Consider the following 18,930-nt stretch of genomic DNA (forward strand, 5'->3'; position numbering starts at 1 on the left):
GTGTGAACCACCCTGGCATTAAAAACTAGGCAGGTTTTCCTTTACTACGCAGCACACAATTTAGGCCACTCATCTCCATGACCCCCCACCAGTCAGTTAACAAACACTCATGATATTCTTGCCAGTTAAAGTGGATTCAGGGAATTGAAAGTCAGTAAGACAAATACAGCAAAGCATCATTTGGAAGGTTCTGTGACCTTAATACATAAGCTTTTCAGAACAGGGAATACAGGCTACTGTGTTTTGCCCACACCTTTTTTTTATTTTAAAACCCCTAGCCTATCTTATAGCTTAGTACTATAGAACAGTATCAACACACACCAGCTGGGCCTGCACTTCACTGAAATTCTTTCCTCCTCTGTTCTCTCTCATTTCAGTTTTTCCAGGTGAAAATGAAACAGACCCCAAAACACCTGAGACACAGACACCGTGTTCAGCACCTTGTTCCTTGCCATTCTCCTTCTGCTCCATGGACACAAGCGCAGAGAAGTGGGCCTGATCGTAGGCGAGCACCAGAGGGGAGCGGTGACACTGGCTGGCTGGGACCTCCAAGGGCAGATAGATCCCCCCGAAGGGAATAGGAGCAAATGCTGCAGGAAACCACGAAGATTATCACTAAGGCCATGTTCTTGCCTAGTAGGTGATCCCTCTACCCCACTCGGCCGACTGAGTCGCCCCTTTCATTGCAACCCCTGCTTAACAACTGTTTCCTAAAAAGCCTCATCAATTAACCCCAACTTGCATCTTTTGACAATTTAGCGTTGTTCCAGTTTACACCTGCTTTCTCCCCAAGGGCCCCTATGCCCCCTTTCTGGCACTGCTCCCAGCACTGAGCCCCAGGCTCTGCAGACAGTGGGTGCTCAGGGGCAGTGAGCTCTGCGGACTGACTCACCTTCTCCCCCGGAGTCCCGCAGCATGGTGTCTGCCACGACGACTATGGGCCTCCTAAGCACATGAGCAAGGACAAAGACGTGGAATTCTTCTAGACTCTCATACACAGGCTCCTCTGAACTCTCCACTCTGGAATTGCAGGAGGGGAGAGTGTGGAAGGGGTGCATGGGCAGGAGAGGGAAGAAAACAAAACAAGAGACCCCTGAAGACCAATTCTGCAAACAGGAAAGAGAAGGGTGTCCTTTCCTGGTCTTCCACCCCTAAGGCTGCCACGGACAGCGCTGATCATTTTAAGCTCCCGTGGCCATTTCCACTTCTACTTTTCAGATGAGGAGATTCACGAAAAGTGATCCGAAGGCTCTGTGGTTAAAGTAGTGGCAGGAATGTGAAGGCAATTCCTCTCTCAACACTCATCTTGTTCAACCTTCCCTGATTCTCTTTATAAAGTAGCTAAATACACAACTGAGTTGCCTCATCCTGCTGACTTCACCTACCACAACCACCCACACATCACACCCGGTCCAATAAAAACAAAAACAAAAATTCCTCCTCCTATGTTCCCTTACTTGGAGAACAGCCTCCTACCTACCTAGTAGCCTAGCCAGAAACCTGTGAAATACTTTCTTTATCTCTCAACTCCAATTAATCACCTGGTTTGACCAATTCCTTCTCCTGAGTGTCTCCTGTGTCTGTCTGCCTGCTCTGGCTTATCTGCAATCCACCACTCTTGTCCTGCCCCGGGCTCTCTCTCTCTCGGACCACTACAACTGCCCCCAGTCTCCCTCCACTTCATCATCCATTCTGCTGTCAGTGCGTGTACACACACAAATTTGCTCCTGTCACTCGCATACCCACAGCTCAGTGGCTTTCTGCCCTCCTAAAGCAACGTCATTCAACATCTGGTGCTTGCTACAAATGCAGAGTTCTGGGTCCCACCCAGTCCAATTCAAGGGTGGAAGTCCTGAAATCTGTAGTTTAATTTTATGCACAAAAAATTTTAAATATATTCAAAACTAGAAAGAGTATTATACTAAACTCTCATGTATCCATCACCGGCCACAATGATTACAAACACGTGGTCAAGCTCATGTCACCTACACCTCCATCTATTTCTCTAACAGCCGCCACCCCCACACACCCAATTATCCTGAAGCAAATCCTAGACATAGCATTTCATCCATAAATATTTCAGTTTCTATCTACCTCTAAAAAAGAGAGGGCTCCTTTTAAAAATGCCCACAATGCTATTAAGATCACACTTTAAAAAGTTAACAATGATCAAACATGTAAACATTGTTCACATTTCCCTAACTGTCTTATATGTGTCCATACATTCCAGTTGGTTGGTATGTCTCTTAACTGTCTTTAAACTTACATTCCCTCTCCCCTATTATTTTTCTTGCGATTTATTTATTGAGGAAATTCGGTCATTTGTCCTGCAGTTTCCCCAAGTCCAGGTAGGACACAACTTCACCACCTCAGCACGGCACATGCAACCAGGGTTGCCCAGCCTCATCTACCACTCTGCACCACGCACTCTACGTTCTGGCAACACCGAACTACCTAAAGTTCCTGGAACATACCATGCTGTTAGACATTTCTGTGCCCGTGCCATGGCTCCTCTCTTTCCTCCTAACACCCTCTTAGCACACAGTGCTTTGTACTCTGAGGACTCTGGTAAGATTATTTCCTGCTCCCCACTTAGCCATACGTACCCACCACAGTTGGCTCCATTGGTACCTAGATGCATGCGGGGCTCACTTGAGGCAAGCTTGATCAGCTCATTCCATTCCTTCTGCCATTCATCCTCTGTGTATACCAGCCCTGACTGTGTGAAAGACAGGCATTGGATATCAAGCAATTAGAGGCTAGATTCAAGAGGCAATAGCCATTCCAACTGACTCAGGTTACCCCACTCCCTATTCTCTTAGCACTTGGCCTACAATTTACACTACAAAGTCAAATCTCTCCTCCCTTTGAAAACCAAGATCCATGAAAGAACAGTCTACATCTCTCTCACATTTCTTTTCCTTCCATTCTTCCCAACCCATTGCAATCTAGCTTCTCTTTCTGCCCTCCAAGCCTCTGCCCTTCACCCCCCACATACTACTTCGCCTAACCAATTCTGGGCAGAGGACAGTGACCTTCTAATTGCCAGCGGACTCTGGTTCTCATCTTTCTTAGCCTTCATGTGGCATTTGAGCTCTTTAAACTCCCTTCTCCTTTAGCTTCCACAATATTACTTTCTCCTACCTCTGCGAACGCTGCTACCTCAGAAGTACTGTTGTTGTGTCAATGAGTTTAGCCTTGGTTCCCCTGGGTTCTCTCCTCCCCTACCACCACCATCTAGCTCATCTACTGCCACCCTACTTGGTCAGGACTCTAACCTCCCCCTCTCCAGATGCAGGCAACCACGGAGATTATCACTAAGGCTATGTTCTTGCCTAGTGGGCAATCCCTCTACTCTGCTCTGCCAATTGAGTCCTCCCTTTCGTTCCAACCCCTGCTTAATAATTCTTTCCTAAGAACCCTTATCAACTGACCCCCACTGTTCTACTCTGAATCTTTTGAGAATTTTGCATTGTTCTAACTTACACCTTGTTTTCTCCCCAGGGTCTATATATCCCCTTTCCTGCACTCCTCTCAGTGCTCAGCCCAAGGCTCTGCAAACACTGAATGTAATTGCTATATTCACACTCAGCTGCCTCCTGAAGATCACCACCTGCCCACAACTACCTCAAACTCTGTACAGTCAAAACTGAACCCCTACCTCTTCCAAAGCCACTCTTCTTTCTGTGTTCCTACCTTAGTGAATAGCACTAAGTAGCACTCCGATACCAAAGCTGGAAGCCAGGAAGTTATCGAAGACTCCTCTCCTGTCACCTACCCACACCCAGATCCCTTTAGTCAACAATCATTAAGCATGAACTACCACAATAGACCCTTAAAACTGGTTTTACTACTTCTAGTCATATATTCTTCTGATCCATTTTCTACACTGCCACCAAAAAGATTCATTTGTAAGTGAAAACCTGATGATGTTTGCTCCCTGCTACAAACTCCATTCTTTAAGAATCATCATTACCTGTTAGATATAGCATTACTCCTTAAGCATAGCATACAATATCCACCTCCTGGTCCCTACCCACCTCTCCAATCCAATATCTCATTTAATTAGTTGTAGTGTCTTCAATGCACCATGTCATTTTATACTTCTGAGCTTTCGTCTAAGTCAGGGGTGTCAAACTCATTTTCACCGGGGGGCCACACCAGCCTCGCGGTTGCCTTCAAAGGGCCAAAATAATTTTAGGACCATATAAATGTACTACTCCTTAACTGTTAAGGAGTTGAAATTACATCCGGCCCTTTGAAGGCAACCGTGAGGCTGATGTGGCCTCTGGTGAAAATGAGTTTGACACCCCTTGTCTAAGTTGTGCCTCCTGCCTGGAGCAGCCCACTCCCTATCCACCTGGTGAATACTTTCTCAGCTGTCAGGAGAGAACTCAAGTACCACTCCTCCATGAAGCCATTCCTAGACATTCCTGGTAGATCAACCACTACTTCCTTTGTGCTCTCCCTCCTCAACTGCTACACACACTCCTATCACAGAAGTCATAACCCCCTACTCTGTTGTAACTAGGTATTTACATGCCCATCTCCTACTGCTACTTTTAAGGGCCTGCACCAAGTTTTATGCAAAATACCTAGCGCTTCTATGTAATCTATAATCAATACATACATGTGCTGAGTGAAACTATAATTTTCATCTAAGAAGCAGAAGTGGTACAAACAACTTAAGAATATCACATTGGCTTTAGGATGTATACGATGATTTGGGAGACCAGTCTACCTTTTTAATTTGACTCACATTAGCATTAAAATGAGTTAATACTGCCTAAATACACCCTGACAAAGTAAAACAAATAGCAATGGAAACATGAGGGGGTCAGGAACAAACTTAACAGGAATTAAAGAGCTACTGTGAGCACATTCTACTTTAATTTCAAAAATGACATCACATTTTTTTTTCAATTGAAAATAGTAAGAACTATGCACAGGTTATATATGGGGTGCTCTGGTCGGTCACTGGGATATGTCGTCACTGCTTGCTGTTCTTATACACACACAGCCACTAGGTGGCGTACCCTTCTAGCCTGAAAATGTTCTTACTGGGTTTTACCACCAATTTCAACACAAAAACAGAGGTCTAGGAAATCAAAACCATTTGGGTTTGTTTGATGTCTGGTCTTGGCTAATGGAAGCTCCCCAGTCCATCACCACCCTCCTTCCATCCCCACTCCCAAGGTCTGAACGATCTGAGCCAAAACAAGGATCCAGGGGTGTCCCACCCAGGCCAGGGCCTGCGGGCCGCGTGCAGCTCAGGGTGGCTATGAGTGCGGCCCAACACAAAATTGTAAACTTGCTTAACACCTTTTTTTGGCTCATCAGTTTTCGTTAATGTTTGTGAATTTAATGTATGGCCCCAGACAACTCTTCTTCTTCCAGTGGCCCAGAGATGCCAAAAGGTGCTAAAGAAACTAAAAAAATTATTTTATTCTGGGCTATATTTCTAGTATGGAACTTTCAATGTACTCAGCAAAAGGACTAAAAAGATTGCTTCTTTGATAACCACTATTCTCTATGAATGTATTTTTTACTGGGTCTCCTTACTAAATACTATTATAACCTAACCTCACCTTTAAAACAGTAACTGTGGCCCTGGCTGGTATGGCTCAGTGGAGTGAGTGCCCACCTGTGAACCAAAGGGTCACTACTGGTTTGATTCCCAGTCAGGGCACATGCCTGGGTTAGGCTAGGCCCCTAGTAGGGGCGCACAAGAGGCCACCACACATTGCTGTTTATCTCCCTCTCTTTCTCCCTCCCTTACTCTCTCTAAAAATAAATAATCCAAATTATAATAATAACTTTACAAGCTTAAAAGCTGGAATTAGGCACCCTATTCTCTGACTGTTGCTATCACTTCTACTTAATAACCAGCATGCTCTGGTTTGGCCTTTACTTGTCCAAGTGGTCAGTCAAATATAAGGTGCAGGTCAGGTTCAGGTTCAGGTATGGTGTGAAGACAACAAACTCTGGGCTGGCTCTGGCTCAGGCAAAAGAACTTGGCTGTTTACTTGGCCCTGCCCTGTGCATTTATTTTCCTCAGGAATCTTCTTCTAGGGCAGATTGCTGATCAAAGAATTCTCATCTTAATATCCTCCTAAGTTCAACAGTGGGTTCTTTGTTTTTGAAAAAGAAACAGAACACATTCTACTTACATATTTAAAGTCTTTAGGACATAAAATTCTGACTAAAACCAAAAAGTCTCTTAGTTCTATATATTGTCAGTTATGATACAACAATAAAAGAAGAAAAGAAAGAAGATGGAAAGAAGAATTTTAAGTCTCTGAAGAGATATCCTCACTAATTCCAGAAACACCCAGCTATATATATACGTGGCAAAAACCAGATATACCTGAAGGGCAGGAGGTAAACATATAAGACAGAACCAGGGGAAAAGGAAGTAGGGAGACCCACTGTGTTTATACAAATGTTAATGTCAGTATTAAAGGGAAGGGGTGGGTAAGCTTTTTCTATGAAGAGCCAGATAGTAAATCTTTTAGCCTTTGTGGGCCATACCCAACTACTCTTTGCTGCTGCTGTAGGAGGAAAGCACTTACATAAACATACACATGTAAATAAATGGGTGGGGCTGTATTCCATCCTTTTCTTTACAAAACCAGTTGGTGGGACTTGGCTCACAGGCCATAGTTTGCCCAACCCCTGCTATGGGGATGGGAAGTACAAACAGTCTCTTTTTACATTCATGTACAAAAGCAGCATCAACACTGGCTAAACCCCTGAGAAGTACCATTCAAATTCAATGTAACAGGCATACTTTAAAATTTTTAAAACGAACTATTTGAAAGATAAATGGTATATATGGCCAAAAATACTTTTAAGCATTTATATTTCTACATGGGTTTAAAAGACAAGTCCTTAAAAACTGGTCTGATTACGAGCGATAAAATCAAAACAATACAAAAATCCTATGAACTCGTCATATCTCATTTTGCAAAAGACTGCCACTAAAGACTTACTGAGCCCCTACCACGTGAAAAGCACAGGTCTCGGCTTCCCCACACCAGTACTCATCACTATATCAGAAACGTTTACCCTATGGTATTATATGCACTTTCTACAATTTTTCAGGATTACAGGAAGACCCAAGCCCCTAAGTACCAGGAGACACTTCTTACTGGCAGGCACTGGGCATAACCCCCAGGTAACTGTGGGAAACAAGGTGCTCCCACCCAAGTTCCCTCACCTCCTTATTCTGCTGTGTTTGCTGCCACCTCCAGCGTCTTTTTAATGCTTCCTTCTCGGCTCCCTTTTCCATCAGTGCATACAAAGCCTTCCGCAGCACCAAGTCCCGATCGTGGAAACCCCACATCCCTGTGGCAAGAAAACATAACAGTAAGACACCTGACCGTGACTCAACTCCACCTATTAATTATGATACACAGACCCTGGCATGAAGGAAATTGGGCTGAAGCACAAGTTCAAAGAAACCCTTCTGTGACTTAGGGGAAAGGTACTTAATCCAGAAAGAGAAGATGTTCCTACTCTGGAGGTTCAGGAACTTGGGAGGACTTGAAAGGGGAGGACATACCACCTCCCTCCTACAAACCACTGACAGGAAGTCCTTACCCCTGATGCAAGTCTAACGCACTAAATGGGCAGCAGCAGATAAGACAGGTCTGGTACATGACAATCAGCATCAAAGCTTGACGGACAGTTGGAAAACGGGGACTTTTTTAAAGCTAGGCAAATAATATATTGAGTTGTAAACCACCTTTATAATTTAAAGTTAACAAGTCTCACAAAGGACAGATGAAGGCGTATCTTTATCTATATACCCGAAGAATAAACATTAAGTAGAATTATATACACACACAGAGCTACAGATTGCTTGTTTTCTGCTGCTCATTACTTCTGAGGGTCACCTCTCAGAGTGGGACCCATGATAAGCCTGTGCTCTACACATGATTTCTGAGTAAGACCAAAAAAACCAGGGCAGGGCTGTCTTACAGGTCCCCCTGCACGAACGCACGCACACATCTCCCCTCCTGCCCCGAGTCCTGCACAGGACATTGATCTCTGATTCCTTTCTACAAGGGACAAGGGGCCACTTTCAAGACTCACCAAGAGAGGCTGCGTGCAGAAGGCAGTTTCCATCTCCAGTAGTTGCTAAAGGAAGCAGCCTCTGACAAGTGGGGTCCACGCTCACCCACCAGTTCAAACGCCCTACAGAAACAGGAAGACAAGAGCAGATTACCCATAAAGCCCATCCCACCGCCCTATTCTTAAAATAGACTCCATATGTGCCTCCTCTAGGAAGCCTTCCAGGACAAAATCATCATGCTATTATTCTTTATATCTTCTTCACTCAAATCTAATTGATCAGAGTCCAGTGAACACAACTGGTTAGATCAGTGGTTCTTAAGTGGGGACAATTCTGTCCCCAAGGGGACATTGGCAACGTCTGGAAATATGTCTGGTTGTCACAAATGGTAGGGGATCCTACTGGTACTCAATGGGTAGAGGCCAGGGAGCCTGCTAAACACAACACAATGCACAAGACAGCTCACAAAAGAAAAAACGATCTGGTCCTCGATGTCAACAGCGCTAAGACTGAGTGACCCTGGGTTAGATGATGAGGCCAAGATGATGAACTGTGTATTGGCTACTTGGTCTGATTCCTTCACTCTGGTCAGAAGATTAGGTAAATATTGCAGCAACTGTGCTCAGCACAAATCCATCATCAGTAAAAGAAAAAGAACCTCAAGCATGTGTTCAGAATGTCATACAAGTATCATCTGCATATGACAGCACGTCAGCATGTAGGTCTGCCCAGAAGGTATCCAGCCATGTAATATGAAAAACAGAAACATTTATTGAAGAAGATACAAGGACAATGACGCCTCAGTCCCCTTCAAAGTAGGCACCTTGGGACCTCACACTGTTCTCCCAATCACCATCAGCTACCCTGTCTTATTTTCCTGAATCTCTCCAACAGTCTGAAATCTCTTCCCTTTCAAAGGTGATTTTAGTTTTGGGAAAAACCAGAAGTCACAGGGCACCAAATCTGGGCTGAAGGGGAACTGATTACTTGGGTGATTTGATGTTTTGCCAAAAAACTCTGCACAGACACACAGTGGGCGCATTGTCGTGATGAAGCGGCCAATCCCCTGTTGCCCATGGCTGCAGCTTCTGAATCATCCAAATAGTTTCTACAGAGGAATGTTCAAGCTTAACACAAAATCTGATGCGGATTTGTTGCTCTACTCACTTAGCCATTTTGAATGTGACACCCACACAGTACACATGCTCAATCAAGGGTGTCTACTGCCCCCTACTGACTAGTACAGTGAGGCCGTCATTGTCCACACATGCACATTCCAGTCCACTCTCCTTGGCTGCCAGATTATGTCAATGTTGCACAAACTGTTCTCGTTATATTAACAATTTTCCGGACAGGCCTCGTATAGTATGACTTTCAAGACAGGAACAATAAGACCAAGCACATAAAACACCAAGAAGATGAGTCTCAGTTCTGTAGAATCACCCCACCATTGCCAACCCATTATTTACATGAGGAAGATATTTTATGAATGATGCTTAAAAGTTTTCTTACTAAAGAGTCTATGGAAAAAAACTGGCCTATAATCTCACCAGATAACGTGCTACCTTTAAAAATAAATGTAAGTCAATGCACATGGTTAGTGTGGAAGGGTACAAAATGAAAAAAGAAAAGCGTCCTTTCTGTGCCCCCTCCCCTCACCCCACAGTCCTTCTGTGGGAGTTTTTTAATACCTAAGTTTTCCAGAACCCCCAGTCACCTCACCCCCATCATATTAACTAATTTAACAAGAGTTTAAAACAAACACAACTGTAAAGGTAAATCAATCTTCTGGGAAAAGTTTATAGAAACAAACATGACTCGGATTAGCCACCACTGGGCCCTGTCTACAGCACTGGTCCTCGTGCTCTGGAGCACAGGGGTGTTCCAGACCCAACTGTAATCCTTTGTATTTTTTTCATGTATTGATTTTTAGGTATTGATTCCTAGGCCTTTCATGTGTACATCTGGTTTCCCTTCCACCAAACAGGAAATTTCCAGAGGACAGTGTCTACCATGTGTCCTTTCTTTAACCTGAAGAGGCACCCAGCTCAATAAATGTTTACCTGACTGACTGCTGACTGGGACTGGAATCAGATCACACATGTAGCCTGGAAGCTACTGGTCAAGTCCCACCCCACCACGTGGCTGCCTACAGGTAGAGAGCAGAGGGGAGAACATGGAGAGGGAAGCACTCACTGACCTGCCTGTTCCAAGGCAACCAGCATGGACTGTTCAATGAGGTCTCTCTCTATGAAGCTGCGGAAGTCTTCATTGTACACAGTGAGATCTGGAAGCTGGAAGGCACAGATGGGCATTTCCAGGGGGTGCTCACTGCTCCCCCCACCCCCACCATTGGAGGAGACATGGGACCGGGCCAGGGAAACAATGCTGGAGCTGGCGTGGGAGATGCCCCTAGACAGGCGTTTTTCTGCAATGAGAAAGGGAGTCACCTTAGAATATACACAGCTCACTCAGAAACTTTCCACTCAGGGAGCCACCGTGAGTCTCACTGGCTACCAAATACCACAACCCTCTTTCTCAGGCCAAATGCAACTGGAGAAATGTGGAAAGTGGTATTTTGGGGCACTCACATTATCACCAAATATACATTCCTTTCTACTGTTTTGGGAATTTTCCTAACTTCCTCTCCCCATGCCTCTGTCTTTTTCCACTTTCATTTCCCAATAACAGGGACCCCTTCACCTGGCAACCTGGTCGCTATTCAGTGGGAAGAAGAGGGAATAAGGGAAATGGGGTTGCATTTGGCTAGACTGACTCGAATAGTATCTCCAATAATTTTCAGGATCTTGGAGAATATAGAAAAGGATTTCCATTATAGAAAATTAATGAAAAATCTTACATACTCAGGAACTTCCTCACCTACCATCGATAACATTTATTTACATTATTAACTACAACTTTTCTTGATACTCCTATTTATCAGAAATGTATAGGTACAGTCAATTTTTACTTAACATGCTACAGAGAAAGACAGTAATGTAGACAGTGCCTCAAATTATTTATTTTGAATACATGGCACTTACACTCCCCCAGGAGACATCCTAGTGGGATAATTTCCTCAGTGCAGTATTACAATTCATTTGCATGGTTTGGGTTATATAAATATTATCAAAAGAGCTAAAAAATGTATTGGATAGCAGTTCTTAACCCAATATTTGCCAGAGATGATACACAAAGTCGAGATTTCTTTAAAAGTTACTTTTTTAAAAAAAGTTATTATAGAAGTTATTTTCTAGTGATGTTATTTTTTTTTCTTTTTAATGATTTTATTTATTTATTTTTAGAGAGCAGGGAAGGGAGGGAGAAAGAGGGGAAGAGAAATATCGATGTGAGAGAGAAATATCAATTGGATGCCTTTTGTATGTATCCCATCCAGGGACTGAACCTGCAACCCAGGCATGTGTCCTGATTGGGAATCGAACTGGCGACCTTTCATTCTGCGGGATGACACCACACTAACAGAGCCATATGGTTCAGGGCTAGTGATGCTATCTTTTTTAATATTTAAAAATTTTTTAAGTATTTGAAAAGTACCACATGCCCATTGTGAAAAATCAAATACTGTTAAAAGGTACAAAGTATTACAAAAAAATTTCCCTATCATTCAAAATTCCCGATCCCTTCCCCAGAGGCAACCTTTTATAGCCTTTTACAATTTTTTATACACATAGAGGCATGTATAGCTTTTAAAATCATTTTTAAAATTGAAACAGGAGCAAACTATATACTGCATCTTGCTCTTCTCAATAGATTCTAGAGATTTTTCCAAAACAGCACATCAAGTTCCACCTAATTCTTTCTAACAGCAGTAGAATATTCCACAATATGGATTTTTACAATTTATTTAACCACTCCTCTATTAACGGACATTTAAAGTTGTTTTCAGCCCTGTCTGGTGTGGCTCAGTGGATTGCATGCCAGCCTGTGAACCAAAACATTGCTGGTTCGATTCCCAGCCAGGGCACACACCTGGGTTGCAGGCCAGGTCCCCATTTGGGGGTGTGCAAGAGGCAACCGATCGATGTATCTCTCGCACATTGATGTTTCTCTCCCTTTCTCCTACTTTCCCCTCTCTCTAAAACTAAATAAATAAAACCTTTCAAAAAAAAGCTGTTTTCAAGCTTTCACTTTCAAGCTTTACATGTGTCTATTTACGTATGTATGTATGTATTTAAAGGATATAGAGAGATATGCACACATAAACACATTATAAATTCCTATAACTGAAACTGCTGAGTCAGGGGATATATGCATTTTTAAACTTTGGTAGTGACAATATTAGCAGAATGGCCTCCAAAGAAGTAGATGGTGGTGACCCTTTGAATTCTATCTTCATGTGTCCCTCATCTCAACAATTAGACTGTATCCCCCTTTCTCTACTTTTTCACAGTATCTGAAGAAGGCGTTTACACTGGATAACACTCAAGATGCAGAGTGACAGTGAGAGCGGTCTGAGGCCACCTCTGACCAGCCTGACTGGGGACAAAGGGAAGGAAAGGAGTATCTCCAAAGGATCACTAAACTCTCTGATTCCATTTAACAGCCCTGCCCTTCCTTTCTACTCCGTACACAGAAATACCCCTCAATCACTCAAGTACCTTGAATGATGTCATCCTGCCGCTGTAGGGGGGGTCGGGGAGGGCGAGTAGACTCTCTATCAGAAAACCCCTTTTCAGGGGTCCTGGAGGCACCGCTGCCCTCACTAAAGGGTTGGGACAGGTTCCCAGCATGGACCTGACGTAGCTGTTCAAAATCACTGAGGGCGGCACTCACATCCCAATTCTTTCCTGTCAGGAGACACAGCAAAAGGTGAATTGAGCACTCAGAAGATAAGGAAACTGAGGAAAGACACTCAACCATCACTCTAACCATCCTATGAAAATTAGCAGGCATATACTCATGCACACTTCCATCACTCTCCTTTCCTTACCCTGCTTTAACTTTCTTCCTAACACTTCTATCTGAAATATCACAATGTCTTTACTTACTTATCGTCGATACCCTAACTAAGCTCCATTGAGCACAGAAATTTTGCCTCTCTGTACTGGAAGGGCCCTTAAGAGACCTAGAAACCTCATTTTACAGGATATGAAGCTTAATGGAGTCAGGTGACTTGCCCAAAGTCACAGCTAGTCTGCACCAGGCCCAGCAGGAGTCAAGACCAGGTCTCTTAATTCTGAGGTCCAGAGGGCTATTTACCTAGATGTCCTCTAGGATGTCCTAAGCCACCTGAAATTGTACACAAAGTTAAGAGTAACGTGCATTTTGCTGAAGAGCAACTAGCTGTCATTAGATTATCAAAGGGAATTAACCTCTCCAAATTAATAATCACTGCTCTACTGAAGACCCTAAAAGACAGATCTGCCATATGGTTTTTCCTGTTGCTTTCCCCAGTTAAATTATTCAATAAATAACACGCTGCACAATTGTTCACTCTTCTTCCTATTCTATTCCATATGCTACCACCTTAACGCAATTCCTATTACCTAGTGTCCCACCTCCAATCCACTCTAAGGAATTCCATGAGATTACTCTTTCTAAAGGACAGTTCTGATCATTTTGATGTCCTAATCAAAGTCTTTACTGGCTTACCACTGTCTGTGGAACAAAGCCTAGGCTCTTATGTGTGACATTCAAGGTTTCCTATGACCTGGCTTACTCTTCTTTTTCTTTCTTTCTTTTTTTTTTTTAAGACTTTATTTATTTATTTTTAGACAGAGGGGAAGGGAGGGAGAAAGAGAAGGAGAGAAACATCAATGTGTGGTTGTCTCTCACATATCCCACACCAGAGAGCCTGGCCTACAACCCAGGCATGTGCCCTTACTAGGAATCGAACCTGTGACCAGGCCAGCATTCAATCCACTGAGCCATGCCAGCCAGGGCCCTGATTTACTTTTCTAGTTTTTTTTCTGTACTTCCATGAAAGTGGAGGCGGTATCATATTGGGTTGTTATGAAGATTAAGTGAATTGAAAGCACTTAGAACAGTGTTTGGTACACAGAAAGCAATATCCATGTATGTAATAATGTTGCTGTTATGTTTCTTATTATTATTATAATTCTCCAGTGAACTGTATTAACCATCTGCTGAATTTACTTCTGACCCATTACATTCATCATTTGTCCCAACTCCCTCTGCTCACTCTGCTTCAGTCATACTGGCCTCTTTGCTCTTCCTGGAATATGCTCAAGACTGTGCCCACCTATGGCCTTTTTGCTAACTCTTCCCACTGCTCTTTCCCCAATATATCCACACAGGCAACTCCTCATCCCCTTCAGGTACTTGCTCAAATGTCGCACTCTTAGTAAAGCCTACCCTGACCACCCAATTAAAATCACAGCCTCATCATTCCCCTATCTTCCATAACACCTTATAATACAGTTTACTTCGTTATCATGTTTATTGTTTATTGACTATCTTTCCTACTCTAAGGGCAGAGATTTTTTTTGTTTTGTTCAAGTATCTAGAATCTGGCACATAGTAGGTACTCAATAAATATTTTTTGAAGAATGGAGAACTTCTGTCCTGAATGAATGAATGAATGAACGACATCTGTCTTGAGCACTGGATCTAAATCTCTGGCTGTCTGCTATATTCCTTAAAATCAGGGCCTCCTAAACAATCAACATGTCCAAAACTGAAAGTCCATCATCTTCCTTCCCAAAACTCGCTTCTTGTCCTCCTCCTACATTCTCTCAGTCAGCAATGGCATCCAATCCCTCCAAGCCAGAAACATCAGTCCTCTCCAGCTCCTCACTAGTCCTCAGATCCCATTCTTCCTCTGCCCTCACTACCCAGTCAGTCCTCAGGGCTGTTTGTACCTTGACACAGCTCTCCAATCTCTCCTTTCTTATCCCTTTCTATTGTCACTGTCCTAACTCAAGTGCTCATAATCTTCACCTGGTCTTTGGTCTTTTGGGAGGGGCTCTCTTAGTCTCTCTACTCCTAATCCATCCCCTTTCTCATTTATTCTTTTTTTTCCTCTAATTTGTTCTTTATATTACAACCAGAGTTAACTTTTAAAGGAAAAAGAGACAGAAAGAAAGAGAGAGAAATTGACAATCAGGCCCGTTGATTCCGCTTCTAAATTGTATCTTAAACCCATCCACCTCTCACTGTACTGCCACCACTGTAGTTCAAGTTACCATCCTCTCACCTAAACTACTGCAATATTCTTAACTGATTTTACCACTTCTCCTCTGCCGCCTTCCAATCAGGTTCCATACCTTTCAACCAGTACACTGTTAAAAACTCAAACCCAATCATGTCACTCCCCTGGTTAAAATCCTTCATCAGCTTCCCACAGAAGAAACTTTAGCTCCTTGCCACGGCCTACAAAGGCTCCCCCACCACATTCTGCTTCCTGCCTATCTGAGCAGCTTCCTACCATTCTTGCACCAGTCTTCCTACCTCGTTCACTGTTGGTTTTTCTAATGTGCCAAACTCTCTTTCTCCTTGGGGTCCCTGTATAGCTACTTCATCTAATAAGTAAGCACTCTCTTCCACATTCCTTTGTCTCGCTATTCCTACACATCCTTCTGGGTTCAGCTCAGATGTCACTTCCTCAGGAAGGCCTTTCTGCACTCTCTAGCTAATTTTGGTTTCTTACACTTACACAGCATTTCTTTCATAGCATGAGTGTGTGTGCACATGGGTATGGGGGGGTGTGTGCGAGAGAGAGCAAAAGAGAGAAAACACGCAAGCATTAATTTGTAATAGAACTGTTAAGAGCCAGGCTCTGAAACCAGATTGCCTAGGATCAAATCCTGCTTAACCTCTCTGAACCTGTTTTAAAATTGTGATACTGGAAATTTAAACCCTGATCTTCTGTTTCCAAACTATCTACTCATGGGTAGCTAAGCAAATGTCAAATGGCCACACCTTTCTCACAATCTAAAAAATTACCCATTTATACTACGAACTTGCCCCTTTCCATACAGACTTATCTATTTGCATCGTTATATATTTTCATCGTCAAAAAGCATCTGTTAGTAATGAATTCCTCAAAGAATTCCACACTACATGATTCCAAGCCTTAAGGACCTTAAGATCTAGAACATTCACACTGACATGTATATACAGATATAAGTAAACAAAAGGAGCAAAATTAATTCACCCTAAACAGAATTACCCATATAAAGTAGGAAAGGAAAAAAACAAAATCATGAATGATCCCAAATATGAAAATCCAAAAGCCATTTAAAGTGGAACCTTGGTTCTCGAGCTTAATTCATTCTGGAAAACTATTCAAGAAGCAATCTGTTTGAAAACGGAATCTCCTTACAGATATCAGCATGAAAGGATTCTGGGGTACAGAATTGTGACCCAAGGTTTTGTTAGAAAACCAAGACATTTTTTCCATGAACAACTTGGTTGAGCACCAAATTGTTCAAGAACCAAGACATTCGAGAACCGAGGTTTAAAGAATTCTTAAAGATCTAGAGTTAGGCCTTTAATGAACTAATATAAAAAGTTCACTTGTATTACATGAGCATTAAATTGGCAGTGCAGAAAGCTACCCTAAAAAAATTCAAGACGAAAGGATGATTTTGCATTTTAAAATTATGGTGGGTCACACAGAGTAGATTATTAGAAGTAACTTAAATGTGAGGCCTACCATAAACAACATGTCTTTCTGATCACCTTAAATGTTCCAAATCATCTTAATAAATACCACATTTTACTTTTCTCATTCTCCCCCAATGACCTCTTACCTTCTAGGAGGTCTCGGGCCAGCCCTGGCTCAGCTCCCGTGGAACGAACAAAGTCCGATAGGACAGCATCCATGTCCAGGGTCATGTGATCATTAAGCACTTTCAGGCAGGGGACGTAGGGAAGACATTGATCAAAATTCAGGCCTCCACCTGAGGAAGAAATAAACACGTAAGACTCAAACTGCACTGGAATGGAATGATCATGGCCCAACTGCAGCAGCTTCCTAACCAAATGAGGAAACTGACCATCCTAGCTCATTCATTTCAGTTGAACTTATTATGAAAAGTAACACTGAGTTTCCTAATTCCTCATTCACACTAATTTTTTAGCTACTACATTAACCACAAAACCATAATACCACTCCAAATAATGCTCTTCCCCTACCTTTCTAGAATATTACATTTCTACCCATCAGTTTGCTTATCCAAACTAATCCAGACTACCACCCTGAGGAGTTAACTCCCCACCCGCATTCTTCTCTAACATAGCACCTTGTTCATTTCCTTCCTGGCACTTTAGTGTACTCTAAAATCATTGTGATCAGTTACTACACAGTCTCCTCCTCTAATATGTAAGTTTCTTGAAAGCAAAGAGCTTGTGTGTCCTGTTCCCTAATGTGTCCCCAGCATGTATCACTTGGCACTTGGCACAGTGCTTGGCACACAGGCCCTCAGGAAATATTTGCTGAGTGAACGAATGAAAGAATGAATGAATACTATACACTAAATAATTGACAGTTACCACTTTTCTGATGCTAGTGAGGAAATGGGAGGAGCAATACGATCACTAGAACAACTCAAAAGAAAAACCATGCACTGTTACGCAAAGCAGAGTGGAGATCCCAAAGGTTTGTAACAAAAGTCCATCTTTGTCCTCTAACTCCACATGACTGCCAAGTAAGTTCACCTGAAAAAGATCTCTTCTTTCAGACTTGACTTTGGCAGAATCTCTGTCCCTGACTGACAGCCTGGCACCAACCCACATTCCTCTGAAGTTAGCAGTCCCAGCTGAGGAAGCAATAATAGAGTGAGGAACAATCGCTAGCCAAATTCTGCCACATCAGACAGGTTGTTTGCAGTTCTCTGGAGAAGAGGATTTGTTCATAAAGTCACCAGGTACACACACACCTGCCCTACCACACCCATCAATCCCCTGACTTTGGGGAAGGCAAAAGTAAGTAGCCTTCTCAAAGGTAACAGATGACTCAGGTGACAGTCTCTTCAACCCCAGGACCCAGCTTATTTAGTGATGTGATCAGAATCCTGATTTTCTGCATGCCTTAGAAATATTAAGGCAATCATTTGAGGGTTCTAAACCCCGTAGAGGTCACTAACTCGATAACACTGATTTTTTTATAGAAGAGAGAGATGGCAAAATAGAAAGTACTCTCTCTTGTACTGTGTTCCAGTAGTACAAGAGATCCTCAAGTGCCGGGACATGTTTTATTTATGTCTGTAGCCCCAGCCACCTAGCATAACACCTACAATACTGTAGGCAGTCAATCAACACCTGAAGAACAAACGAGCCTCCACATCAGTCACCACTGAACCAATCAATTTGAGGCTTAATTTAGCAGATCAAAAATTCTGGGATACTTCATACTTCATATCACTCCTCTATTCTAAGGGCCTCCCCTGGTCCCAGCCATCTCTCCAAATTTTAGAACATCTCCTTTCTAAAAAGACATCGGCTGTTGTGTCACTGCTTCCACCATCCTCACACCGTATGATTTGTACCGACACCTGTATGCATTAGCTGGGCGACTCTTGTCAAATTACTCCCAGGGTTTCAGCTGCCTCTTGTATACCCCAGACTTGGATTCAGTGACTTCTAAAATCCTTTCCAGATTTAAAAAATGAACTTCTTAGATTCAATACAGCCTCATAAACTGTGGTCCTTATATTCTCTTTCGGTCTACGCATTATCAATATCCAATTTCAATATCACAACTGTCACAAAAGGCTACCAATTCATAAATAACTTTTTGCCTAAGATACCTAAAATTCAACATGTTATAAATCAGTTCCTTCATTCAATACTTAAGAAACAAATTCCTTCAGCATTCATAGACGAGTGAGTGGCTTCTCCCTCCCCTAATACGGACAAAAATTCCTTCT

At 42.8% G+C, this 18,930-nt stretch overlaps 1 protein-coding gene across 7 annotated transcripts in view; it reads right to left on the reverse strand.

Moving 5' to 3' along the window:
* The window catches only part of OTUD7B (OTU deubiquitinase 7B), a 55,549-nt gene that overhangs the window by 8,501 nt on the left and 28,118 nt on the right, over positions 1-18,930 (reverse strand). For 6 of the 7 annotated variants that reach the window (XM_024570650.4, XM_053914511.2, XM_045203339.3 and 3 more), the window contains 8 exons: positions 16,813-16,962; positions 12,697-12,885; positions 10,278-10,505; positions 8,098-8,199; positions 7,220-7,347; positions 2,607-2,719; positions 893-1,020; positions 441-590 (listed from right to left, as the gene is read on the reverse strand). In XM_024570650.4, the coding sequence (XP_024426418.2) occupies positions 441-590; positions 893-1,020; positions 2,607-2,719; positions 7,220-7,347; positions 8,098-8,199; positions 10,278-10,505; positions 12,697-12,885; positions 16,813-16,897 (1,123 nt within the window). In that variant the 5' untranslated portion in view covers positions 16,898-16,962. The remainder of the gene's footprint in view (positions 1-440; positions 591-892; positions 1,021-2,606; positions 2,720-7,219; positions 7,348-8,097; positions 8,200-10,277; positions 10,506-12,696; positions 12,886-16,812; positions 16,963-18,930) is intronic. The other variant, XM_045203340.3, reaches the window with a different exon arrangement.

The sequence above is a fragment of the Desmodus rotundus genome, chromosome 12, assembly GCF_022682495.2.
Source record: "Desmodus rotundus isolate HL8 chromosome 12, HLdesRot8A.1, whole genome shotgun sequence".
Lineage (NCBI taxonomy): Eukaryota > Metazoa > Chordata > Mammalia > Chiroptera > Phyllostomidae > Desmodus > Desmodus rotundus.